Below are 14305 nucleotides of genomic sequence, written 5' to 3' on the forward strand. Positions count from 1 at the left end.
AGCACGGAACTCTGAATCTTTAACATAGTCACAAGCTCACACTAAATTCTTGAAAAACTGTTTTGTGTGAAGACATTTTCTGAGAATAAGAAAAAATTGTAAATAAACTCTATGTTCACAAGAAATAATTTCTTCTAAGTTGTTCTGTAACATAAAAAAGTTCTTTCAATATACGTACCTCTTTCTGATTTTCTTCAAATTTGGCAAATGCAACATAAAGATGTTCATCCATATGTTCGTCTCCAAAGAATTCAACAGCTCTCTCATAAACTTTCCGCGCATGAGCAAAATAACCATGCTTTTCTTCAAAGCGGGCATACTTGATCCAGTTCTTAACATCAGGGTGAACAAGGACAAGTGCAGAGGAGTGAAGGAAACACTGGGGTCCTAGGTAGAGGGCTTCAAAGAAAAGCAAACTCCCCAAAACCATGGCAATGTGAACAACAACTACAGAGGGCAGCTTATGTAACCTATGCCAAGACAGAGAACTGGGAAACAGTAAGCTCTCTGAGGGCAGGACTGTGGCTGGGTTATCCTTGTCTCCTTCTGGTGCTCAACCAACACAAAAATAGTCAATATGAACAGGAACTTGGAGCCAAAGAGAGATCCTACCATAGGATCTTTAACAAGACTAAAACTATCTAAATCTCCACTGTACAAGTCATAAGAGAGAACTAATATAAATGTTGCTGGACTGTTGTCAGTTTTAAATGAGGACATAAATGGAAAAGCACAGTTTCTTGCCCCAAAGATGCTAAAAAATGGCACTTACTAAATTTTCAATTACATTAATATATGAACAGCTAAGGAAAAGACCTAAGCACATTAACAACTCATTGCTATCAGGTTGATTCTGCCTCAGGGCCACCTCCACCAGGTTTCTGAGACTATCAGTCTTTATAGGAGGAGACTGTCTTTCTCCTGCAGAGTGGCCAACAGATTCTGATCGCCAACCTTTTGACTGGTAGTAAGCGCTACTCTTCCAGAACACCTTAAGAAAACGACGACTCATTGTCATTGACTCAGAACTGATTCATACTGCCTTACGTTTTCAGAGGCAGGATGTCACGAGGCAGGATGTCACAAGGCAGGAGACTGCCCAGCTTTGTTCTGCAAAGCAATTAGTGGGTTCTTCTGCATCTGCTTGCCTGTGAGGTGGTACTGCATCCCCTACCAACCAGGTCACCAGAACTTTTGTAACTTAAAGTCACAGGAAAGTGTTAACTGGATGCAAGTTTTAAATTCCCAGAAGGATTATCTTTTAAATAAGATTTTAAAAATATTTCAAAATGTATTTTTTAAATCAATCTTCCTTAAGGAAAACAAAAATATTAAAGGTAATGCTTACAAATAAGCTAAAAAGCTAAGGGGTAGTTTCCGAAACAGCTTTATAAATCCCATTTCCATTAGCACCTTTTAGATCGTGCATGCTTTGGTTTCCCTACAGTAGTTCTTACAATAACAGGATTTTCATGAAGATGAAATTACTTTAGCATTTATTATGTGTGTAAATGCTAGACACACAGCAAGTACTAAAATGCTTTTGTTACACTAATAACATAGAAGGGTGTAGAGGCAATCAGATCTAAAGTTGCTTAATGCTGTTAAAAAAGTGTGCATGGCAGATATTTTCATTTTTGCTTTAAAGATGAGCATGCTTCTGAGCCACCTAACTCAGAAGGGGGAAGAGTCAGCAGCAACAAAGCTTTGGATTACAAATACAAGAACAGTGCTAGTGGAAAGCACACCCTACCCCCCAAATCTAAAGCCTCAGTGACAGAGACTTCACAACCACAAACTTGTAGTGTGGAAAGGATAAATGGTGCACTCCAGACTTCCAATCTGGCATTAATGACCATTTTTCTGGCCCCGAAGGGAGCAGCACCCTGCTCAAAGGATATATCGTTCATAGATGGTGCGGGCCCGGTCCACCTCTTTGTACCTCAGCTCAAAGTTGATGTAGGAGTGCCAGGCCTGCTCCTCGGGCTGCCACTCCATCCAGCGCTCAAACACCTGCCGGGCGCCAGCAACGTTTCCCAGCATCTCCTCCATGTATGTGTACTTGTACCTGTCAGCATGTATCCGAAAATGTCTGCTGTGGTCAAAATGGCTTCAAGGAAAAAAGTTTCTCTGGCGATTGTTAGCTTCTTTTTTTAAAAAAAAAATTATTATTATTATTAATATCAATGAACATCTACAGAGATTTTGGAATTACATTCATTCATTGTTGCATTTTTCTCCCCACCCACTCACCCCCAGTTCGCTCCTCTCCTTGAAAAGCAAAAGCAAAACTCTTTCATTGGTACACAATCCCCCCCACCCTGCACATCCTTACTCCCACCCCAAGTATACTCCATTCTGCAACCCTCATTCTGGACTCTTATGATAATCATAATGCCCTAAAATATATTAATTTTAAACTATTCTCTCCCTCATTGGCTTCAATGCAATAAACATAATTTATCCAGTTTTTCTCAGTCTTACCCCCACCCCAATGTCAGCCTCATTCTACAACAGTGGCACCATATAATATTTGTCCCTTTGTGACTGAGATACCTCACTCAGCATAATGTCCTCCAGGGTCACCCATTTTGAACAATATTGCATGAGTTCCTTGTTTTTCAAAGCAGCGTAGCATTCCATTGTATGAATATACCACAGCTTCTCTATCCATTCATTTGTTGATGGGCACTTAGCTTGTTTCCAACTCCTTGCTATTGTGAACAAAGCTGCAGTAAACATGGATGTGCATATATCTGCTTGGATGTCATTTATGGTCTCTTTAGGGTATATTCCCAGTAGTGGAATTGCTGGGTCAAATGGTATCTCTATTTGCAACTTTTTGAGAAAGCGCCAGACCGCCTTCCACAGTGGCTTGTTAGCTCTTTCTTAAATGTGAAGATTTACATATTTATCTACCTTTCTGTCAGTTCTGATCTGACAGCAATGAGTTGAAAGTATGTTAAACATGGTTTCTGAAAACAGATGAATTACAGCAAAGACTTTTTTTCCTTAAAAAAATCTTATTATGTACCTTTGAGTAGGAACTGACCATTAGCAGATTTTCAGAGGCAGTAAACTGAACAGGAGGAGACTGCCTGCCTTTCTGCTTCAGAGCAGCTGGCAGACGTAAACTATGTGGCAGCTCCTCCCATTAGGCCACCAGAGCTTCCTTTATGCAATCAAAGTTTTAGTTCTGGTTACAGAGTTACTAAGTATTGCTTATGAAGGTGGGACAGTGAAAAAACCTTATAGTATGTTTCTAGAAAAGCAGAAGGTAAAACGAAATGTAGACAACTGAAAGTTTCACAAAAGTGTGGAGTTTTTTCTTTTTTTCAAAAAACTGTCATGTGTCTCTTAAAAACTTACCAGAACTGATTCACTCGCGGGAGAGTTGTTATTGCTCGGTCCCAGATGTTCCGGGCATGGTTAACCTGGCGATTCTTCATTTCCATTTCTGCATATTTTAGCCATAGTGTAATATTTCGATAGTCCACATCTAAAGCACGCTCGTAGATGGACCGAGCCCTTTGAGAAGCAAGATTTGGAAAACATCAAAACCAGCACATACAATACAAATGGCAACAATTCCAAACCATCTGTGCTAACTTCCTGTTTTAGTGGATACTGACCATGAAGAAGGTCTAGACACAAAATGGTGAAAAGAGGTGAAGCTGTCCTGAAGGACGTGACCAAGTCTAACAGGACAGAAAAGCTTGCAGTAGGATGTGATAAACGTGCACAAAGAAGCAGAGCTGAACAAAGGAAAAGGTCTTGTGGGTAAAACTAAGCAGAAGACATTTCAAAACTGAGAAATTAAGGCCATTTATGTTTACCAAGAGAACAGCCAAGAGTGCACATAAGGAGGTGAAATGTGTCAAATGGGGTGCAGAGTGGTGAGGTACAATGGTTAAGGGTGCACATGATAACAGATCACACTCAGGCTTTTATCATGTTAACTAAGTCACTAAAAAAAATCTCAATATACAACATTAAGAAAGCAAATAACAAGAACCATATGATCCTAGCAACTGATGCAGAAAAGGCATTTGACAAAATCCAACACCCCTTTCTGATTAAGACACTAAGCACAATTGGAATAAAAGTTTCCTCAACATAGTGAAAAGTATATTTGCAAAACCAAGAGCCAGTATCAGTCTCAATGGAGTAGGACTAAAAACATTCCCTTGCAAACAGGGACCAGACAAGGATTCCCTCTGTCACCATTTCTATTCGATATTGTACTAGGGCAATACAACAAGAACAGGAAATAAAAGGCATCCCGATCTGCAAAGAGATGGTTAAAGTGTCACTATATGCAGATGATATGATAATGTACACAGAAAACTCCAAAGACTCAACAAGAAAACTGTTAGAGCTCATGGACCAATTAGGAAGATCAATATCCAAAAATCAGTGGGATTCCTCTACAGTAACAAAGAGAAGTCAGAGAAGGAAACCAAGAAAATAATACCACTTACCATGGCCCACTACAAATTAAGATACTTGAGAATGAACCTAACTAGACACACAAAAGATCTGTACAAATAAATCTACAGAACATTTCTACGAGACACAATAAAAGACCTAAAGAAATGGAAAAAAGTACCCTGTGGAAGACTCAATATTATGAAAATGACAATCCTACCAAAAGCAATCAATATATTCAACTCAATCCCAATACTCAAATCTTTTTCAAGGAGATCAAAATGGAAATTTTCAAGTTTATTTGGAAAGGAAAGAGACCTCAAATAAGGAAAGTACATCAGAAAAACAAAAAATGAAGTGGGAGGCATAGCAGTCCTGATCTCAAAACTACACAGCAGTACCAAAACAGCATGGTACTGGTATAATGACAGGCACACAGATCAATCGAACAGAACTGAGAACCCAGAAATGGATCTCTCTATCTATGGTCAACTGGTATTTGACAAGAAAATACAACCTATCATATGGGGAAATGAAAAAACCTCTTCAACAAATGGTGCTGGCAAAACTGGACTCCTAACTGCAGAAAGCTGAAACAGGATCCACATGTCACATCATACACAAATACCAACTCAAAGTGGATCAAAGATCTGGAAGTAAAGCCCAAAACTATAAAGTTCATAACAGATAAACTGGCACCAAGTCTAGAAGGCTTAATCTGTGGTATAAAGAGATTGACAAATATAGACAAAAATGCACAAACTGGAGAAGATAATATTGATGAAAACAAGAAAACCTACTGACTGAGAAAGATCATTTGGCAATACTATCTTAGACAAGGGTATCGTAACAGTTTACAGAATACCAAAAGGCCTCCAAGAAAAAGACTGATAACCCAATTATAAAATGGGCAAAGACATGCAAAGACTTTTCACAGATGAAGATATTGGGATGACCAACAGACATTAGCAATTAGAGAGCTGCAAATCAAAACCACAATCAGATACCATCTCACCCCAGTAGTAGAAGCAAAGTTTAGGAGGGTAACAAGCAATAAATATTAGAGAGATGAGAACTCTCATGCACTGTTGATGGGACTATAACATAGTACTAGCACTTTGAAGGCAGTTTGGTGTTTCCTCAAAAAGTTGAATATAGAAACTCCATATGACTCAGCTACTCCACTACTAGGACTATTAGGAAATTAGAACTGAGACACAAAAGGAGATTTATACACCAATGTTCATAACAACATTATACACCATCACAAGTAAATGGAAACAGCCCAAATGTCCAACAACAAGTGAATGGATTGAGAAATTGTGGTACATTCACACAATGAAATAGTATGCAGCACTCAGGAGCAACTATTTCAAAAAATAGTACAAAACTTGGGAGAGACTGAAGAGCATCATGATAAGTGAACTAACTCAGCCTCATAAGGACAAATACTACATAAAACTGTTATTGTTTATGAGGTTCCATTGTAGCTCAATATCAAGAAAACAAAGATTCTCACTACTGGGCCAATTGGCAGCATCAGTATGGGTGGTGAAGAGATTGAGATAGTTAACAGTTTTCGTTTACTTGGTTCCACAGTCAACACTCTTGGTAACAGCAGCCAGGAAATCAGGAGACGAATTGCACTGGGAAAGTCAGCTGTGAGGGACCTCTCAAGAGTACTGAAGTGCAATGATGTCAGGCTGGAGACTAAGGTGCGCCTGATCCAGGCTATAGTCTCTGCAATTACGTGCTATGCATCAGAGACTTGAATGGTGAATAGGGATGACTGAAAGAAAATTGATGCCTTTGAGTTGTGGTGCTGGAGAAGAGTGTTGAATACACCATGGACTGCTAGTAGAACAAACAGGTTTGTCCTTGAGAGGGTGAAGCCAGAATGCTCCCTGGAGTCAAGAATTCTGAAGCTTCATCTGACATACTTTGGGCATGTTGCAAGGAGGAACTGGTCCTTGGAGAGGGACATCATGTTTGGGAGAGTGGAGGGACGGCGCAGGAGAGGAAGACCCTCGACGAGATGGATTGATTCTGTGAGTGGAGTGGTGGGAATGATTGTGTTTGAGATAGCGAGGTTGGCACAGGATAGAACGGCGTTTAGGGCTCTTGTACATAGGGTCGCTCTGAGTCGCAAACGACTCGATGGTACCTAACAACAACAACAACGACAAAAGGCGGGTGGGGTGGAAACAGAGGGGTAAGGAGGGATGGGGTGAAACCACCGAGTTGTATAATTTGGTGGGTAGAGGGAGGGAGTAAAGGAAATGCGAAGGATCCAGTGGGGCCCTGAAAAGGCAGAGTAATGTTGGGCTAGGTCCAATGGTGATTAATTTTATAAGCATAATGAATAGGAATGATTATATGAAACACAGTATGATTGAAGAATAGTATGAAACACAATGTATACGAACTTTGGAAGCAAACAATATAAACTAAAAAAAAAACAAAACAAAACCAAAAAACTCAACATACGGAAAGCAGAAGAACCTGAGCTGTTCTGGTTATACAGGGGCCAGTGGTGGTGCTCAGGCTGCCTGGTGGGCGCTGGGCAAGGCCTCCTTTCCCTGCTCCACCACAGAAGCCAAGGGCAGCAAAGGCCCAGGGTTGCACAGGTCTGAAAACTGCTGACTAGTGCACCATCTCTTACTTTTCCAAATTTTCAGATTTGTTACTTTGAGACATGTTTTGACATAAAACTACTTCCCCAACACTTTTACCTTTGAATTTCCTTTAGACTCTCTTCCCATTGTGCATACTTTATCCAGTTACTAATCACAGTCCTGTTTTTCCTTATGTTATCTTCAAAAGTCTGGAGAAATGCAAAATGGATGAAATTAGAGAAAACAACTGAAAATAGCCTAACTCATTGCTTTTACTCTTTGTCTTAAAAGCCATTAATTTTCTTCTTACTTAAGGGAAAATAACAGCCTGTATTTCTTTAAGAATAAGAAATTCACTAAAGACGACTAGAATTAGAGGTGTTGTTTTCAAGTCTTACATGTAAACAAAATTAAATGTGAAATATAAAAATTATCATAATTACTGAAATTTCTTTTTTGTGTCCAAAGTTCCTAATACTTCAAACAGTAATTGTTCTTACTAAGAAAACGTATAAATTTTCTTGACAATGTCTCAGAATTTCATTCACAACTCATTGAAAATAGCTAGTAAGTATACACTACAAAGTACAGGTCAGATTCCAAAGACTTATTATGATAGCTCTTACCACAGTAGGTGGTGCACATAGCAGTATGCAGTTCAGCCTTCTGACGAGGACTTACTTTGCACAGTCATTGAGTTGTTCTAACAGTTAAACTTTCATCTACAACTGAGACCAGAAATGATCTCTCTGCTAAACTGAAATTATTTATGCTTTAAAACAACTCACAGGATACTTATATAGTTCATGAAAAGAAAATTATATGGTAGCCAAAAGTTATAGAAAACTAACCTCTTCTTGTCTGACACTACAATCAATAAGAACTCTGACCTATCAATTCTTCCAGTATTAGTAGGTGCTTTGACAGATAACACACTCACTGACCTTCCTCTTCCAGTATTAGTAGGTGCTCTAACAGATAACACACTCACTGACCTTCCTTTTCCTCAGTTTGTAGTCATTTAACTCTTCTTCATCTGTGATCTTCTGCTGAGGTGGAGGTGGCAAAAGCTCAAGCTCTCTTTCTTTTGCTTCTCTCAGGAGTTGCTCAGCAGTTATCTGTACCTCAGCTGGAGCTTTGTTTTTTACCTTTTAAGACAAAAGTTATTCTAATATTTGACAGGTACTCAAAAGTTAAAAAACAAACATTTTTTTAGTTTGTGATCTTCATAAGCTTTATTATAACCATAACAAGATATTTATCACAAGAATCCCATGACAAGGCAAGTTCCAATTTTTCCAGGGTGCTGTAAAAAAAACAAAACTGTGTTCTCTCTTATGCATATGTTTTACCAAGGCCTTAAGTAAAAATGATTCAGGAGAAAAGGTAGCAAACCAATAGCAAGTTTGTCCTTTTGGACTCTGAGTCTAAGTAAAATTCCCAATAGTTTTGCTTTACCAAGAAAGGTAACACATCTTACCTAGCATTACAACCTGTAAACCTGCCACAGTCAATTCCCACTGCCAGCAACCTTTAAGGGCAGAGTAGTACAACTGCTGCCTGGGGGGCCATAGCTGTGACCTTTACAGAAGCAGACTATCATATCTTTCTTCTGTGGAGCAGTGGCTGTTTGAACCACAGACTTTTTGATTAGCAGCTAAGCACTTAACCACTGCACCACCCAATCTCATTATAACTACTTACTGAATTCTTCAAAGCACAATGCCTTAAGTAAGTTTTGGGAAGGTACAGCTTTTATTAGTATTTCAAGTCAAAGAAAATATTGAGTAACTTCTTATTACTGGACTGTTAGCTTCCTTTGTCCAGCATTCTAGTCACAAGCCATGTATGGTGAGTCCAAACGGAGATGGCTGTAAGTGTGGTTTAAGCTGTTGTTGTGTACTATCGAGTTGGAACCAACCCATAGCTGATCCTCTGGTATTTTTTTTAAAATGTATTTAATTTTATTATTAATTTTAATGAAAATTTACTGAGACTTTGGATTTCCATTCATTCACTGTTGTACTTTTTTCCCTGCCCACCCGTCCCCATGACCAGCTTGTGTTTCTCTTTGAAAAGTAAAAGAAAAATTCTTTCATTGTTATACAATCCCTACCCTCAAGTCCACTCCACTATGCAGCCTTCATTCTGGACTCCTGTCATGACAATAATACCTAATCATCTATCCCTTTTAAACAGTTCTTTCTCTCTCATCTATTTCAATGCAGTATACATAATTCATCCCATCTTTCTCAGTTTCTCCCAACCCCAAGATCCTCTGGTGATTTTTCAGAAGCAGTTAATTGCATGGGAGGAGACTGCCCATCCTTCTACCATGGAGCAGCTCATGGATGCAAACCATGTGCCTCTGGGATTGCAGTGCAGCTTCTTAAGTGACTACATAATGGGTTTTGACGACTTGGCACGGAAAAAAAACAAAACAGTACCTCATCAAAAATTTTTATATTCTTATATACTGAAAGGACAATATGACAGTTTTGGTTTACTATTAAAATCAATTGAATTTATGTTTTAATGTGGCTATAAGAACGTTCAAAATTATGTAAATAATATTCTATTGGTCAATGCTCTCTTATTCTACATTATGTTTACAAATAATTTGCAGTAATTTTCAGATGGGAGGTGCCTCACAAAAGTTTATGAAATTAGAAGATAAACTGTGCTTTATCATTCTGAAAATTCTGAAAACTCAGGATCCATCCAGCTTCCTCATGTTGTCGGTCTCTCCAGTCAGGACAGTGGTGACAAGTTTTGTGTATACTAACTAGCTAAAAGAAATAGTGTTTTGGAGAAAGAGAAAACTAGTTTTGAGTGGTTGTTGGGTGGTTTTTTTTTGGGGGGGGGGTGGTTTGGTTTTGTTTTTAACTTATAGATAAAAGCTTGTGAGGTTTATACGTTTTTTAATGTTAACAACTTTTTCTCAAAGAAGTGCCAGACACTGTTTTGTTTTGATACAATTTTATTTAAACATGGTTTTGGGGTTTTTTTTTTGTTGTTGTTATTTTTACTTTGACTGGAATGTTAACTAATGTAAATTGTATTCACTTTTATACTTTCATTTTCACTAGTTCTAGGCAAAATGTAAAATAAAGTTTTCATCTTAAAGGAAAACAGTTTATGAAATTAAAGCATAAAAATATTTAATGCCACATGCTGGATAATGACAAAAGGAATAAAGATAGTTGCTAGTTTCATTTCCAACACATAAAGGTACGCAGTTCAAATTCATTCACCAGCTAGCTATTCTACAACAGAAAGATGGGCAGTCTCCTCCCATGAGATATACAGCTTCTGAAAACCTGCTGAAGGAGGTTTATGAAGGGGGTTTTGGAACTATTAGTCAGCTCCAACTTTATGGATGGCATGTAACAACAATAATAAAAGAGAGTTGCACTGTCAACTGAAAGATAAGTGGTTTGGATACACCTGCTGCGCCAACTATCTTGTTGACGTCCTCTTCTCCTTGGCTGACCCTCTTCCTTTCCAACCATGATGTCCCTTTTCAAAGAATATAATGTCCTTTCTTAACAACATGTGCAAAGGATGAGAAACAAAGCTTTGCTGTTCTTGCCTCAAAAGAACATTGTGGTTGCACTTTCTCCAAGACATATCTGTCTGTTCTTCTGGCAGTCCATGTTGTTTTCAGTGCTCTTCTTGGACATATGAAATGCTTTGATTCTTCTGTCTTCCTTATCCATTATCCAGCTCTCAGATGAATGGAAAGATCATCAATTACTCATGTGCAATTAAAACTGAAGTTGAAAAAAAATGAAAACAAGTCCAGAAGAACCAAAATATGACCCTGAGTGGATCCCATCTGAATTAAAACACCATCTCAAGACCTGATTTGATGCAGTGAACAGTAATGATTAAAGACATGTTGAGTTGTGGGCTGATCTGAAAGATACCATCTTTGAAGAAAGCAAAAGGTATAAAGTTAGGGGAGAAGGAAAAGACTAAAACGGGTATCAGAAGAAATTCTGAAAATTGTACTAGAACTTAAAAGAGACCAAAACATGGGGAAAGGAACTGAAGTAAAGAGATGAACAGGAAATTTTAAAGGGCAACTTGAGATGACAAGGTACCTTAAGAAAATGGGCAAAGAGTAGGAGATAGAAAATAAAAAAGGAAGAACATGTAGGATTTCTTAAGCTGAAAAGAACTAAAGAACAAATTCAAATCTTGAGCTGCAATATTGAAGAATTCAAGGAGAAAAATCTCAGATGATGCAAGGAATATCAAAAGATGAAGGAAGGAACACACAGTCGCAATGGAAGGACTATAATGACTATATCCAAAATAAGTGGTTGCCATTGAACCATTTCAGAATTCAGAATCAGTGGTAAAGAAGGAAGAAGTTCAAATTGCACTGAGGTGCTGGCAAAAAAATAAAGCTCCAGCAACTGATGGAATACTAATTGACACATTTCAACAAGGAGATGCGTGGACATGATCATTAGTCTAGAAGATTGCTACTTGGTCAAGTGATTTGAAGATAATCACATTTGTTTCCATTTAAAAAAAAAAAAAGACCCAGCAAAATGTAGAAGTTATCAGACAGTGTCGTTAATAATATTACAAGCAAGTAAAATCTTGTTGAAAATTATTAAAAAACAGCACATCAACAAATAACTTCCAGACTTCAAGCTGGGTTCAGAAGAGGACATAGGAGGAGTGATAGAATTTTTTGTCAGATAGTCTTTGGCTGAGAACAGAGAATAGCAGAAAGACTTGTGTTTCATCGACTATGCAAAGGCATTTGACTGTACGGATCATAATTTATGGCTAACATTGAGAGAACATGAATGTCTACACACAAAATAAGAAACAATCGCCTGAACAGAACATGGGAATGCTGCATGGTGTTTATCAGGGTTGTATCCTTTCCCGAAATCTAGTCAATCTGCATAGTGAGTAAATTATTAGAGAAGCTGAACTATATGAAGAAGAATGTGGCATCATAACTGGAGAAGACTTATCAATAACCAGTGTCATGCAGAAGACACAGCCTTGTCTGCTCAAAATGAAGTGCAATATTTCCCTTAGAAGAAAAAAAAAAGCAGCCCTCAATAAGGATTCCATTTTAAGATTAAGAGAACAGAATCCCTCACCCACGGATCAAAAGGTGACATCATGATAGATGGACAAATGATTGAAGTTGTCAATGATTTCACTGTTGTTGTTGTTAAGTGCCGTCGAGTCGCAGGCGACTCACAGCGACCCTATGAAGGAGAGTCCTCGATGCTTGGGTGCCTTTCATCCTCTCTCCAGGTTCAAAGGGTTTCCGGAGGCAAGCTATTATGGAAGTGGACGCCACTCCTCCTTCCAAAATCTCTCAAAAATCTGGAGGCTTTTCTGTAAACTTTTGTTAAAACGACAATTTAAATTAAAAAATTTATTTTAAAAAATCTGATGCACACTCATGTTTATGGCAGCTTTGTTCACAACAGCCAGGAGTTGGAAACAATCTAAGTGCCCATCAAAAACGAATTGGATAGAGAAGCTGTGGTATACAATGGAATACTACTTTGCATTGAAAAACAAAGAACTCATGCAATATTATTCAAAATGGGTGACCCTGGAGGACATTATGCTGAGTGAAATATCTCAGTCACAAAAGGACAAATACTGCATGGTGCCACTATTAAAACAGGACCGACCTCGGAGTTGAGGGGAGACTGAGAAAGATGGGATAAATAATGTATACTGCATTGAACAGATGAGGGAGAAAACTGTTTAAAAGGGATATGTAATTAGGTATTATTGTCAGGACAGGAGTCCAGAATGAAGGCTGCATAGTAGAATGGACCTGGCGGGAGAGATTGTATAACAATGAAAGAATTTTTCTTTTACTTTTCAAAGAGAAGAGTGTACTATACTGGGGGGAGGGGTGGGCAGCGAGAAAGGTACAACAATGAATGAATGGAAAGCCAAAGTCTCTGTAAATTTTCATTGAAATTAATTAAAAAAACCCCACAACTAAAAAAAAAATCTGCTGAAGGGTCAGCAGAGTTACCCAGGCAGATGTGACAGGGAAGAAGGATTCTGAGAAAGCATCTGGCATGGAGGGAAAAAAACCCAAAATCAGATGCCATCAAGCTGATGACCACTCATAGTGACCTCAAGTATGTCAGAGGAGAAGTGTGCTTCAGAGGGACAGATAGCTGGGCTTGTCGTCTGAGGTATATTTGTGGGGGTTCAAGCCCCCATGTTTTCAGTGAGTAGTCAGTCAGAAGTTCAACCAGTTTCTCAGGGACTGAGGGGTTCATGAAGTGCTTGTTGACAAGAAAGGAAGGAGGGTGAGGAGGATGTGAGGGGCAGATGAAAGGACCAAGGGGTGGATGGAACACTGGAAATATCTGGATTCTGAAGTCAGGAGACACACTTGCAGCCATGTCAGAAAGAGCTGACGGGGCGAGGCAGTTACGGAAGTGAGAGGAGACGCGCCCCTGAGGCAGGGAATGGACAGTCCAAGGCAAGGCGAGGTGGGCGAGTGTTTAAAGGGTAGTGCTGGCCCCTGAGAGAGGTGGTATGACCGTAAGAGGGGAGAAGCAATGAACCTGGGATCGGAAACCGAATCCTGAGAAGAAAGAGAAATCTGTCATAGCCTGTCTGTGGCCGAGAACCTCCTCCAGATCTGCGCAGGGCCAGGGTGGCTCTGAGAATAATGAGGGTTCCTGGAACAGGGATCAGACTCTTTGAGGACCTGCTACTCTTAGCTGAGACTGGAGCCAAGAATTCTGGTTGAGAGAGGCTTGACGTGCCTGTCTTTCTCTGGATGATTTCACTAGGATCCACAATTAATACCCATAGTAGCAGCAGACAAGAAATCAAGACGTGCTGCAGTATGCTGTTAAGGACCTTCCAAAGAAGAACAGGTGAGCCAGATACAAGGCTAGGTGTAGCCAACCGTTTCCTATGTGTCAGAAAGTAGAACAATGAACAAGGATGGCAGGAAAATCGATGACTTCGACCTGAGGTATTAGAGAAGAGTACTGAATATCTCATGGACTTAAAAAAAAAAAAAAAAAGAATCAACAAATCCGTCCAGGACAAAGTGCAACCAGAGGGCTCCTTAGAGTCAAAGACAGGGGAAACTTCGTCCCACATGTTTTAGACAGGAGGAACCAATTCCTGGGAAAATCTCAAAAAGTTGCAAATAGAGATACCATTTGACCCAGCAATTCCACTACTGGGAATATACCCTGAAGAGACCATAGCTGACATCCAAGCAGATATAT

The 14305-nt window shown here is 39.1% G+C and overlaps 1 protein-coding gene across 1 annotated transcript in view; it reads right to left on the reverse strand.

Moving 5' to 3' along the window:
- LOC102848583 (crooked neck-like protein 1-like) overlaps positions 1-14305 on the reverse strand; it is a 29912-nt gene that overhangs the window by 14322 nt on the left and 1285 nt on the right. Inside the window, exons 2-6 of the mRNA XM_006895648.1 lie at positions 8039-8191; positions 7161-7252; positions 3370-3528; positions 1902-2068; positions 179-357 (exon numbers count right to left, since the gene is read on the reverse strand). Of these exons, the coding sequence (XP_006895710.1) occupies positions 179-357; positions 1902-2068; positions 3370-3528; positions 7161-7252; positions 8039-8191 (750 nt within the window). The remainder of the gene's footprint in view (positions 1-178; positions 358-1901; positions 2069-3369; positions 3529-7160; positions 7253-8038; positions 8192-14305) is intronic.

This window comes from Elephantulus edwardii, unplaced genomic scaffold (assembly GCF_000299155.1).
Source record: "Elephantulus edwardii isolate Elephantulus edwardi_28Jun2011 unplaced genomic scaffold, EleEdw1.0 scaffold00172, whole genome shotgun sequence".
NCBI lineage: Eukaryota > Metazoa > Chordata > Mammalia > Macroscelidea > Macroscelididae > Elephantulus > Elephantulus edwardii.